We start from the raw sequence: 12,734 nt of genomic DNA on the forward strand, positions 1-12,734 counted from the left end.
CTCATTCAAGACCTCACTTATCTCTTCCGACTCAATACACAGTCTCCCCGTACTGTCCTTGATCGGGCCTACCCTTGTTCTCGTCATTCTCATGTTTCTCACATATGCATAAAATGCCTTTGGGTTATCCTTGATCCTATCCGCCAAAGATTTTTCATGCCCTCTCTTAGCTCTCCTAATCCCTTTCTTCAGTTCCCTTCTGGCTATCCTGTATCCCTCCAATGCTCTGTCTGAACCTTGTTTCCTCAACCTTATGTAAGCCTCCTTCTTCCTCTTTACAAGACATTCAACCTCCCTCGTCAACCAAGGTTCCCTCACATGACCATCTCTTTCCTGCCTGACAGGTGTATACATATCAAGGACACGTCGTATCTGTTCCTTGAAAAAGTTCCACATTTCCACAACATCCTTCCCTGACAGCCTATGCTCCCAACTTATGCTCCTCAGATCCTGTCTTACAGCATCGTATTTGCCCTTCCCCCCAATTCCTGAAGAAGGGCCTGTGCCCGAAACGTCGAATCTCCTGTTCCCTGGATGCTGCCTGACCTGCTGTGCTGTTCCAGCAATAAAGTTTCAACTTTGATCTCCAGCATCTGCAGACCTCACTTTCTCCTCCTTCCCCCCAATTGTAAAACCTACCCTGTTGCACGCACCTATTGAATGCAAAAGGGAAAGGGAAATGAGTTCCATTGTTTAACACTGACTGCCACCGTCATCTCAGTATCCTCGCTCCTCCCCCCCCCTGCCGCCCAACCCTCTTCCACAAGATAACACATTCCCACCCTCCCCTTATCCTCCCACATTCCCACCTCTTTATCCTTCAGTATTGCTTCAGATAGATCTCCCACTCCTTATGATTGACTCACCCCCTTCAGTGGCCCAATCCTCATTGTACCATCAAATGGATTTATAGGAGATCTTAAAATTATCAATTTAAGGATAATTTCCTTTTGTTTCTGAACTTTTGCAGATGAAGAGGAACCTAAACCAGTCTTTGAGAAGAAGCCCTTGATTTGGGAAGAAGACCTGCAGCTGTATTCTAAATTTATTGACAGAACGGTACCAATTTATAGCTACTTGTACCGGGGCCTGCACTCAATCCAAACATAAATTGCTGAAATTTTGTCATTTTTAGCTCTTGCCTATCTGCAAAACTGATGAAAAATTAGACGTGCTGTGTCACAATACATTGACTCACATGCTGCATTGCTGCTCAGTGCATTGAATCACAGAATGCTGCATTGCTGCTCAGTGCATTGAATCACAGAATGCTGCTCTGGTGTTCAGTGCATTCAATCACAGAATGCTGCATTGCTGCTCAGTGCATTGAATCTCAGAATGCTGCATTGCTGCTCAGTGCATTCAATCACAGTATGCTTTATTGCTGTTCAACACTGATTCACTGCTCAGTGCATTGACTTACTGAATGCTGCACTGGTGCTCAGTGACACTAAAGGAATAGTGTTATTTTTCCAAGTCAGGACTGTGTGGTTTGGAAGGGAACCTGCTGTCTTTGTCCTTCTAGATGGTAAAGGTTGTAGGTTTAGAAGGTGATGTTGAAGGAGCCTTGATAATTCTACTGGAGTGATAAACTTCAATCATGAAGGTGGAGAGATTGGAACTGTTCCTTGGAAATGAGGAGGCTAAAAAACGATTTGACAGTTTCCAACATCACAAGGTTCTGGACAAAATAGATAAGGAGAAACTGTTCCCGTTCATAAAAAGTTCAAAATCAAGAGGGATATGATAGGACCCTATTATACAAACAAGTAGTTAGGGTCTGGAGTGCACTGCCCGGCAGTATGGTGATGGTGAGCTTAATCAAGGCATTCAAGGATGGCATTAGATGATTTCACATGATATTATCATATCCTTGTCTGAGACAACAGCGAACGTTCTGTGTATGGTTTTGGTTTCAAAGGAAGGATATGCTTGCTTTAGAAGTAGATCAGAATAGATTCACTAGAATAGTTCCTGGGCTGAAAGGATTAGCTCACAAGGAAAGATTGAGCCAATGACCATTACAGTTTAGATAAACAAGTGGTGATAGTAATATGTAGGGTTCTGTGAGGTTCAACAGGGAAGATGTTGGAGTATATATCCTCCACTGGAGGAATATAGAAATTGAAGGAAAGATTAAAGATAATGGATCCTCCATTTGAGATAGAGCTGAGAGGGAATTCTTATCGTAAAGGGTCATTAGCCTCTGGAATTCTCTTTCCCAATGAGTCATTTATAATGTTCAAAGCAAAATTAAACTTGATTATACTTGATTGATATTGGAGTCGAGGGTATATGTTGTGTGATGATACTGTCACTAGAAGAAGTTATTTTGTCCTACTTTTTTTTTATAATTGATGTTGTAAGGCAGAGGTAAGGAGCTGTCTCTAAGAAAGTAAATAATTTAGTCATAGAGTCATAGAGATGTACAGCATGGAAACAGACCCTTCGGTCCATGACGACCAGATATCCCAACCCAATCTAGTCCTGCCTGCTAGCACCCGGCCCATATCCCTCCAAACCCCTTCTCCTGTTCCCTGGATGCTGCCTGACCTGCTGCGCTTTTCCAGCAACACATTTCCAGCTCTGATCTCCAGCATCTGCAGGCCTTACTTTCTCCTCAGCTCATTCCATACACATACAAAGTTGTCCCGTAAGTCTCTTTTATATCTTTCCCCTCTCATCCTAAACCTATGCCCTCTAGTTCTGGACTCCCTGACTCCAGGGAAAAGACTTTGTCTATTTATCCTATCCATGCTCCTCATAATTTTGTAAATCTCTATAAGGTCACCCCTCAGCCTCTGACGCTCCAGGGAAAACAGTTCTAGCCTGTTCATCCTCTCCCTATAGATCAAATCCTCCAACCCTGGCAACATCTTTGTAAATCTTTTTTGAACCCTTTCAAGTTTCACAACAGCTTTCTGATAGGAAGGAGACCAATTTGCGAGGGGTTGGTGTTTGTTTTAAAGTTGGAACAATGGATGCAGCCTGGGAGGGCTCATCTCTTACAGACCAGGATTTCTAGTCATTTTTTAGGTTTAATTTTAAGCAGAAGACTTTGGGGTTTCAAAAGAATTGGAAGCTTCAGTGAATGTCTCCCAGCTGCTACATCCTCTGAATTTTCTCTTAATGCTTTTTCCTCCTGGATTAGAGAACTGCATGTGAGAATCTGTTTCTGAGTTTGCCTTTTTGCTGAGGAGTGTGGTTATGGGACGTTACTATATTGGAACGGTTAATTAGTAATAGGTATTGTATCTGTTATCCTGTTAAGTTTTCCAATAGTTGTTATTCCAAATTCCTCTTTCTTCTGTTTGTATGTTAACTAAAGCGTTTAAATAAATTGTGTTATGCTTAACATCGGGTAGTTTGACCAGTTGCATTGTATCTGGAACCACGGCATTTGCCATCTACCTTTAAAACAAAAAAAAGTTAGGGTATAGAGTACATTCTTAAAATAAATTGAGGGGGTCTGGTCAATAACAAGCGATAAGGCAGGAGAGTGAGTTAAGGGATCAGCCAAGAATGAATTCAATAGTGGAGGAATAGGATCACTTACATAGAAAATAATGGAACACATTAAAGGGGGGAGGACTCAGCAGAGATTGTTAAAGTTTCAAGAACAAGTAATGGGCAGAGTATGGAAAGGCTCAGTAATCTAACTTCAGGCACAGCAGGTAAAGGGACAACTAGGAGAACGGGGGTGAAGAGCTTACGCTCAACATGTCCACTCTCCTGCTCTTCGGATGCTGCCTGATCGGCTGTGCTTTTCCAGCACCACACTTTTTGATACAGGACTGAGAGTGTTGTACTTAAATGCCAAGCATTATATGAAACAAGTTGAATGAGCTTGTAACACAGATTGAAATTGGCAGGCATGATGTTGTGGGTATCATGGAGATGTGGCTGTAAGGAGATCAGAGCTGGGACCGAAATATCCAAGGAGACACATCCTATCGAAAAGGCAGGCAGATGGGCAAAGGGGTTGGTAAGAAATGAAATTAAATCAATGTGAAATAGAGTTGGAAGGTATAGAATCTGTGCGGGAAAAGTCGAGAAAGACCCAATGGGAGTTGTGTACAGGCCTGCTCATGGAAGACAGGATGTGGGGAAGAACATAAGTCAGGAGATAGGAAAGACATGTAAAAAGGCACTATTACAATAATCATGAGGGACTTCAGTACACAGGTGGACTGGGAAAGTCAGATTGATAGTGGATCTCAAGGAAAGAGATTCGTAGAATGTCTACGGGATGCTTTTTTGGAGTAGCTTGTGGTAAAGCCACGAAGGAACACGCAATTCCGGATTTGGTGAAATGTAATGTTGCAAACTTGATTAGGCTGTGGAAGTAAAGAAACTCCTAGGGGACAATGATCAGTATCATAGAATTCACCCTGTAGTTTGAGAGAGAGAAGACTGAATCAGCTGTAATGGTATTACAATTGAGTAAAGATGTTGTGAAACTTGAAATGGTTCAGAGATTTATAAGGATGTTGCCAGGGTTGGAGGATTTGAGCTACAGGGTGAGGCTGAACAGGCTAGAACTGTTTTCCCTGGAGCGTCGGAGGCTGAGGGATGACCTTATAGAGGTTTACAAATCACGTGGGGCATTGATATGATACATAGACAAAGCCTTTTCCCTGGGGTGGGGAGTCCAGAACTAGAGGGGCATAGGTTTAGGGTGAGAGGGGAAAGATATAAAAGAGACCTAAGGGGCAACTTTTTCACACAGAGAGTGGTGAGTGTATGGAATGAGCTGCCAGAGGAAGTCATGGAGGCTGGTACAATTACAACATTTTAAAGGCATCAGAATGGGTATATGAATAGGAAAGGTTTGGAGGGATATGGGCCGGGTGCTGGCAGGTGGGACTAGATTGGGTTGGGATATCTGGTGCTGTACATCTCTATGACTCGATAACTACAAAGACATGGGGAGGAGCTGACCAGAGTTGATTGGAATGGGAGCACAGCAGGGAAGATGGTGGAGCAGCAGTGGCAGCAGTTTCTGCGAATAATTCAGGATGCACAGCAGAAATTTATCACAAAGAAAAAGAAACATATGAAGGGGAAGATTACTTAGATTAGATTACTTAGATTACTTACAGTGTGGAAACAGGCCCTTCGGCCCAACAAGTCCACACCGATCCTCCGAAGCGCACTCACCCAGACCCATTTCCCTACGTTTACCCCTGCACCTAACACTACGGGCAATTTAACATGGCCAATTCACCTGACCTGCACAATTTTTGACTGTGGAAGGAAACCGGAGCACCCAGAGGAAACCCACGCAGATACGGGGAGAATGTGCAAACTCCCCAGTCAATCGCCTGAGGCAGGAATTGAACCCGGGTCTCTGGCGCTGTGAGATGAAGCAACCATGACTAACAGGATGAAAGAAAAATCATACAATGTGGTGAGGATTAGTGGGAAGCTTTCCAAAACCAGCAGAAGATAATTAAGAAAGCAATATGGTGGTGGGGAGTGGAAAAGATTAAATTTGAGAATAAGCTAATAATCTAAAAGAAGATGACAAGAGCTTTTTTAGATACTAAAAAGTGAGAGGGAGGCAAGATTGGACCACGGGAAAATGAGGCTGGAGAGATAGAAGTAGGAAACAAAGAAATGGCAGAGGAACTGAACAGGTACTTTGCATCAGTTTTCACAGTGGAAGAGACCAGCAGCATACCAGAACTTCAAGAGAGTCAGAGGGAAGAGATGAGTGTAGTGACCATCACCAAGGCGGAGGTGCTGGGTATGTTGAAAGGTCTGAAGGTAGATAAATTATCCGGAACAGATAGAATGCGTCCCAGGGTTCTGAAGGAGATAATTGAGGAGATTGTAGAGGCATTGGAAGTTATTTTTCCGAATCAGTGGAGAGGACTGAAAAATGGTCAATGTAACGGCTCTGTTACATTATGCCAGTAATGGTCAATGTAACGGCTCTGTTACGTTATGCCAGTAATGGTCAATGTAATGGCTCTGTTACGCAACATACTCAGAAACTCTAGCCACAATACCATACATCAAAGACATCTCTGAAACGACTACCAAGCTACTCTGACCCCTTGGCGTCATGGTAGTCCACAAACCTACCAACACGCTTAAACAGCGGCTGATGAACCTGAAGAACCCTATATAAACAACCAAAAAATTGAATGTGATTTACAAAATACCATGCAAGGACTGTAACAAAGACTACATCGGACAGACAGGCAGAAAACTAGCCACCAGGATACACGAACACCAACTCGCCACCCAAAGACATGACCCACTATCATTAGGGTCAGGCTATATCCTTGATGTGTTTTGGTCTGATACATAATAATTGGTAAAGGGATCAAGGGTTACAGGAGGAAGGCAGGAGAATAGGGTTAAGAAAGATATCGAGAGTGTGATGCTGGAAAAGCACAGCAATTCAGGCAGCATCCAAGGAGCTAGACTTGCTGTAGTTCTCCAGCACCACACTCTTGACTCTGATCTCCAGCATCTGCAGTCCTCACTTTCTCCTAAAGAAAGATATCAGCCATGATCGAGTGGCAGACCAGACCAGTTGGGCCAAATGGTTCATTTTTACTCTTGTGGCCTTCTAGTGGAACAGGTCTGATGGGCTGAATAGGCAAAAGTGAGGTCTGCAGATGCTGGAAATCAGAGTCTGGACTGGAGTGCTGCTGGAAAAGCACAGCAGATCAGGCAGCATCCGCGGAGCAGGAAAATCAACGTTTCGGGCAAAAGCCCTTCATCAGGAATGATGAAGGGCTTTTGCCCGAAATGTTAATATCCTTGTTTCTTGGATGCTGCCTGACCTGATGGGTTGAATAGCCTAACCCAGTCCTAATTCTGCCTCGACCTCCACATGCATGTATTTTTGAGATTATTTAATGTCTCCAAATGGCTGGTTAACACATCTCTTGTCTTTCAGGAGGCACTCAAGGCTGACTACAATAGCTACCTAAGGCACCACCCAGAGTTGAGATCCTTGCTGGCTGACTTCCTAGAGTTTCTCCTCCTCCGGAAACCAGAAGACGTCGTTACATTTGCTGCAGAATATTTTGCCCCTTTCTCCACCTTACACACAGAACAAAACACCTTCCTGACCTCAAACAAGTCAAGCCCCTTCAAAGAACAGGGAGATTCAAAATGAAACGTTTGTTGATATACAAATCGCTTTGCAGCCACTGACATTTATGTAGCACCTCAACACATTAAAGTCGTCCAAAGTGCTTTTTACTTCACGTGCAATTTGGCAGAATGCCACATGATATCCAAAATGTTTGCTCTGGTCTTATCTCAATGCACAGCTGCAAATCTCAAAATCAAAAGGTGCAAAAAAAATCCAGAAGTGAATGTGTGCCAAGATTTGTAAACAGTTACAAGAGCTAGTGGGGGGCAACCAAAGATGAGAATTTTAGTTAAGACATTACCAATCCAGGGTTAATGTGGAACAGTTGCAATCCACTGAGATCTGCTGCTTTCTCCCAGGTTCTTGGGACCAGATCGTAGATAAACCATGAGGTACTTACATTAATCCCGATAAAAGCCCATTGGAAGGGAACCAAAAACCATGGCTATTGTGTGATGATTTTTAAATAGGTGAAAACAATGCACTTGGCACCACCTTAATTATATGAAATTGGTAATCAGGTCATTGCTGCCTTTTGAAAAAAATTTCTTTGCTCTTTGTGAAAGAATTTTAAAATGTGGGGCACTGGTACAGCGCAGGTCAGGTGGTAGCAGAGAGTCTATGTTTCAGTAGAAGATAGTAATCAGTCCTTCCTCTCCTGTTGACCCAATCAGTACACCTGCACAAAACAAACTTCTGATCTCCAATCCTCACTTTCTTCTAGTCATTGTAGAAGAGGCCTCTGTCTAACCCAGCCAGACTTTCCTTTCATTCTGATGAAAAAAAACTTGAAACTGGGTTGATGTACTGTGACCTTGTTACTCAATGCTTATACCTGCAAGGGAGGTGAATATTCTCACAAACAGAAGTGGATCATACCTTGATTTCTTGTTCACTTATGACCAGCACTTGGACCCTGGGGGCCAAGGATCCTGAAATTTCCCAGGATTCAACTGGGAAGTGACCTTTGTCAGAAGGGTAGGGGTTAATTGGAGGAGGAAAGGGCCATTATTAGCAATGCTTCCTTCAAGCAAATTTTAAGCGAAGGACAAATATTTCTGATTTAGTTTCATTTCACTAATATTCTAACGTGAATCTAGACTTTAAAAAAAATTCATTCTTGGAATGAAAGTCACATTGAATCAGTGTTTGTTACTGAATTGCATACAGTTCAGGTCACCACCAAACCAGAAGGGTGTAAGATGTTGGAGGGTATTGAAAAACATTTATCAGGATGTTTCTTGGTATAGGGGATTTTAGCTACAGAGTAATGTTGGATAGACTGGGCTTAAATATCACTAGAATGCAAGAGGTTGATGGGTGACTGGAAAAGTGTAAAAGATTTAAATGGTATGATAGTGGAAAGTATGAGGCTTTCCTCAGCAGGATGGAGGGGCAGGAGGAGTTTAGAAGGAAAGTTCCCTCTCACCAAAAAGAGAGGTGGGTGGAATATGCTGCCAGAGGTGGAAGTAGATAATAGCATTCAGCACCTGGACACCACAGGAAGGGAATAGAGGGATAATAGATGTTGCAAGTGAAGGTGGTTTTAATATGGAAGAACATTGTTACTGCAGGCTTGAATTCTGAATTGCCTGTTCCATGTAGCCCGTGATGGTTCTGATAGTTTTCTTACTGCTGAAGGACCTGGCTTCAGGTCGCACCTGCTCAGATAGTCAGTGACATTGTACTAGGTTATTTAGAAACTAAAGTCATTAGCCTTTACCTGCTTCAGGCAATTTGCAGTGGGTAACCCACTAATGACCCAGTGCCAAGTAGGCATGGCTATGTCCCCACATAGCGACTATTGCTCATCCTAAAGAGGAAGGAGGTCATGGGTCTAAGAAGGTCCTTGCCGTTTGAGGACATTAACACTGCCTTCGTGAAGGAGCTACCCAGGCAGCAGTGGTAACAAACCCACTGTCATGTCCATCTTCACATTGTATCCTAGTGGGGAGGCTTTTACTCCCCCAGGTATAGTGGGGAGTTTGACTAATTGGCCATATGTGGCTATTCTGCCATTAGTTTTCTGCTAGCTTGCTTGGCATTAAGTGAATTAAAGATTAAATGCAATTAGACCAGAAAACATACATTTGCAGAAGTGGTTAGGACAGCACAGTGGTTAGCACTGCTGCCTCAGCAGCCGGGTGAGAGGTTTAATTCCAGCCTCTGATGAGAGTCAGTGTGGAGTTTGCACAGTCTCCAGTGCCAGTGTGGGTTTCCTCCCACAGTCCAAAGGTGCAGGTCAGGTGACTTGACCATGCTAAATTGCCCATAGTGTTAGGTGCATTAGTTGGAGGGGGGTTACTCTGAGGGTCAGAGTGGACTGGCTGGGCCAGAGCCTGTTTCCACTGTAGGGAATCTAAACTAAAATAGGTACCAAAATTAAACCCAAGTTTGGTCACTTGTCCTAAAGTGATAGTACAAACCCCAGAGCATGATAGTAACGTGTGCCAACTTTGACTGTTGATTAGATAGGTGCATATATAGGGAGCCAGAATTGGATTAAAGAGCAAGCACTACCCAACATGGATATCAAAGCTTTATTCAAAAATAAAAACATTTCATTAAGTTAACAGAATTCACAATAGAGGAGTCATTGAATGCTGGTTTAGTGGGCCCTCTGGAGACAAAGTGCTGCAGCATTCTGAACTTCTTGGCTGGTGATGGTGCGTCTCTTATTGTAGAGAGAAAGCCTGGCAGCCTCAACAGCTATCTGGTCAAACAGGGATGATGACAGCTTCATCTGGATCAACTCCTTGGAGCTCCCATTTCTTGGATGTACCTGTTAAAAGAGTTTGTGCAGTAATGTAGAGTTGCAGCACTATACTAGAACTCAAGGCTAGCTATCAACTACAGATGAATTTGTAGACCAGGAATTGAATAGTGGCATAGAAAGTCACATCAAAAATCAAGTCCAACAGATCTATTTGGAAGTACTGCTTTGGAGCACTACACCTCCAGATAAAGGAGTGGGACAGAATAAGAATTGGATAGGTACCTGGGACTATGTTATGGCCATTGGAGACATGGCTAGATCAGGGTGAGGAATGGATGTTGCAGGTTCCAGCGTTTAGATCTTTCATTAAGAACAGGCAAGGTGGTAACAGAGGGAGAGGTGTGGCCTTGTCAAGGCTAGTATAACAGTGGCTGACAGGACTTAATGAGATAGTGTGGGCTGATGTTAGAAAACATGAGGTCACACTGCTTGGAGTTTTTAAAATAGGTCTCTGCAGAGAGGATTAGCAAAATTATTGAGTAGGGGTGAAAGGAACAGGATGGTCATTATGGAGGACTTCCCCAACATTGACTGGAAAGGCTTTGATCCATCTGACATACTGGAGTTAGTCTGTCTAGTGTGTACAGGAGGGTTGCCTGACAGTATGTTGAAGGGCTGATAAGGAGAGGCCACACTGGATCTGGTGCTTGGTAGTAAACCAGACCAGGTGTTTGATTTAGTCATCAGTGAACCCTAGAGTGTGACCATAATTCAATTACATTTAGTTTAGCAATGGAAAGGATAATTAAATGCCACAGGTAAAGGGCAATTATGCCATTAGGATGCTGAGAATGGGGTAGCAAAAATGCAGGGGATGCAGACAAAGGAAGTGTGGAGCTGGTTTAAGGAACAGATTGTGTCCCCTTGATAGGCATGTCCCTGTCAGACAGGGAGAAAGTGATAAGGTAGGGAACCATGATTTACTACAGAAATTGCATCTTTTGTTAAGGAGGCTTGTGTTGAGGGGCAAGATGGTTCAGAGGTGGTGATGGAGTGTTACAGATCAGCTGGGAACTATTTAAAGGGAGTTAAGATCAAAGAGGACATGAACAGTCCTTAGCAAATAGAATAAAAATCTGCAAGCTTTCTATTGATGTGAGGAATAGAAGAATGATTAGGGTAGGAATAGGGCCAAAGACAGAAGTGGGAAAACCAGACTAGGTGTTTGATTTAGTCATCAGTGAACCCTAGAGAGTGACCATAATTCAGTTACATTTAGTTTAGCAATGGAAAGGATAATTACATGCCACAGGTAAAGGGCAATTATGCCATTAGGATGCTGAGAATGGGGTAGCAAAAGTGCAGGGGATGCAGACAAAGGAAGTGTGGAGCTGGTTTAAGGAACAGATTGTGTCCCCTTGATAGGCATGTCCCTGTCAGGCAGGGAGAAAGTGATAAGGTAGGGAACCATGATTTACTACAGAAATTGCATCTTTTGTTAAGGAGCAAGATGGTTCAGAGGTGGTGATGGAGTGTTACAGATCAGCTGGGAACTATTTAAAGGGAGTTAAGATCAAAGAGGACATGAACAGTCCTTAGCAAATAGAATAAAAGAATCTGCAAGCTTTCTATTGATGTGAGGAACAAAAGAATGATTAGGGTAGGAATAGGGCCAAAGACAGAAGTGGGAAGTGGACCTGTGGAGATCAGGTGCTAAACAAACATTTCTCATTGGTTTTCACTCAGGAAAGAGGAGAATATTGTAAAGAATTAGGTATGAGATTAGACTAGAAAGGATTGAGGTTTGTTATGCACAGGTGTTATCAATTCTAGGAGTGGAGGTAGACAAGTCCCCTGGGCTGGATGGGATTTATCTGAGGATTCTCTGGGAAGCTAGGGAGATAGCAGAGCCTTTGGCTTTGATATTGGAGTTATCATTGTCTACAAGTTTGGTACCAGAGAACTGTAGGCTTGCAAATGTTGTCCCCTTGTTCAAGGGCAGTAGACATGACCCAGGTAATTATAGACCTGTGAGTCTTACATTTGTAGGCAAGGTTTTGGAAAAGAGGAGATAAGATTGATCATCTATCAAGCAACAATTTGATTTCAGATAGTCAACATGGTTTCATCAAGAGCAGGTCATGTCTCAAACCTGAGTTTGAGAAGGTAACCAAGCATGTAGATGAAGGTAGGGCATTTGACATGTTATATATGGACTTCAGTAAAGCCTTTGATATGGCTCCACATAGTAGGCTGGAGAAAATGCAGAGGCATGGAATGGAGTGAGTGATTTAGCAGTCTGGATTAGAAACTGGCTTTCTGAAAGGTGGCAGCAAGTGGTGGTTGATTGAAAATATTAAGTCTGGATTCTGGTTAGTAGTGGTGTGCCACAAGGATCTGTTTTGGGATCACTGCAGTTAGTCATTTCTATAAATGACTAAGGCATAGGTGGATGGATTAATAAGTTTACAGATGACACTAAAGTCAGTGGAGTAGTGTAGTGGAGTGTGGAAGAATGTTAGAGGGACTTGGATAAAGTGCAGAATTGGGCTGAGAGGTGGCAAATGCAGCTAAATGGGAGGTCATACACTGAGAAGACTACAGGATGGCAGAGTACTGGGTCAATGGTCAATTCTTGATGGGGGAAAAAAAATGTGCGAGGGATCTTGGAATCCATGTGCATAGATCCCTGAAAGTTGCCACCCAGGTGGCTAGTGCTGTTAAGGTATATAGTGTGTTATGTTTCATTGGTAGAGGGATGGAGTTTCAGAGCTACAATATCATGCTACAGCTATACAAAACACTGGTGTGGCCACACTTGAATATTGTGTACATTCTGGTTCCCATATTTCAGGAAGGATGGGGAAGCATTGGAAAAGGTGCAGAGGAGATTTACTAGGA

At 43.1% G+C, this 12,734-nt stretch overlaps 2 protein-coding genes across 2 annotated transcripts in view; one reads left to right on the forward strand and one right to left on the reverse strand.

Moving 5' to 3' along the window:
• Nucleotides 1–7,265, forward strand: part of LOC122552047 (ciliogenesis associated TTC17 interacting protein) — a 98,611-nt gene extending 91,346 nt beyond the window's left edge. Inside the window, exons 9-10 of the mRNA XM_043694601.1 lie at nt 971–1,059; nt 6,917–7,265. Of these exons, the coding sequence (XP_043550536.1) occupies nt 971–1,059; nt 6,917–7,138 (311 nt within the window). The 3' untranslated portion in view covers nt 7,139–7,265. The remainder of the gene's footprint in view (nt 1–970; nt 1,060–6,916) is intronic.
• Nucleotides 7,266–9,643: 2,378 nt separating this feature from the next.
• The window catches only part of LOC122552048 (histone H2B-like), a 9,369-nt gene continuing 6,278 nt past the window's right edge, over nt 9,644–12,734 (reverse strand). The window contains exon 2 of the mRNA XM_043694602.1: nt 9,644–9,899. Within this exon, the coding sequence (XP_043550537.1) occupies nt 9,726–9,899 (174 nt within the window). The 3' untranslated portion in view covers nt 9,644–9,725. The remainder of the gene's footprint in view (nt 9,900–12,734) is intronic.

This window comes from Chiloscyllium plagiosum, chromosome 7, assembly GCF_004010195.1.
Source record: "Chiloscyllium plagiosum isolate BGI_BamShark_2017 chromosome 7, ASM401019v2, whole genome shotgun sequence".
Lineage (NCBI taxonomy): Eukaryota > Metazoa > Chordata > Chondrichthyes > Orectolobiformes > Hemiscylliidae > Chiloscyllium > Chiloscyllium plagiosum.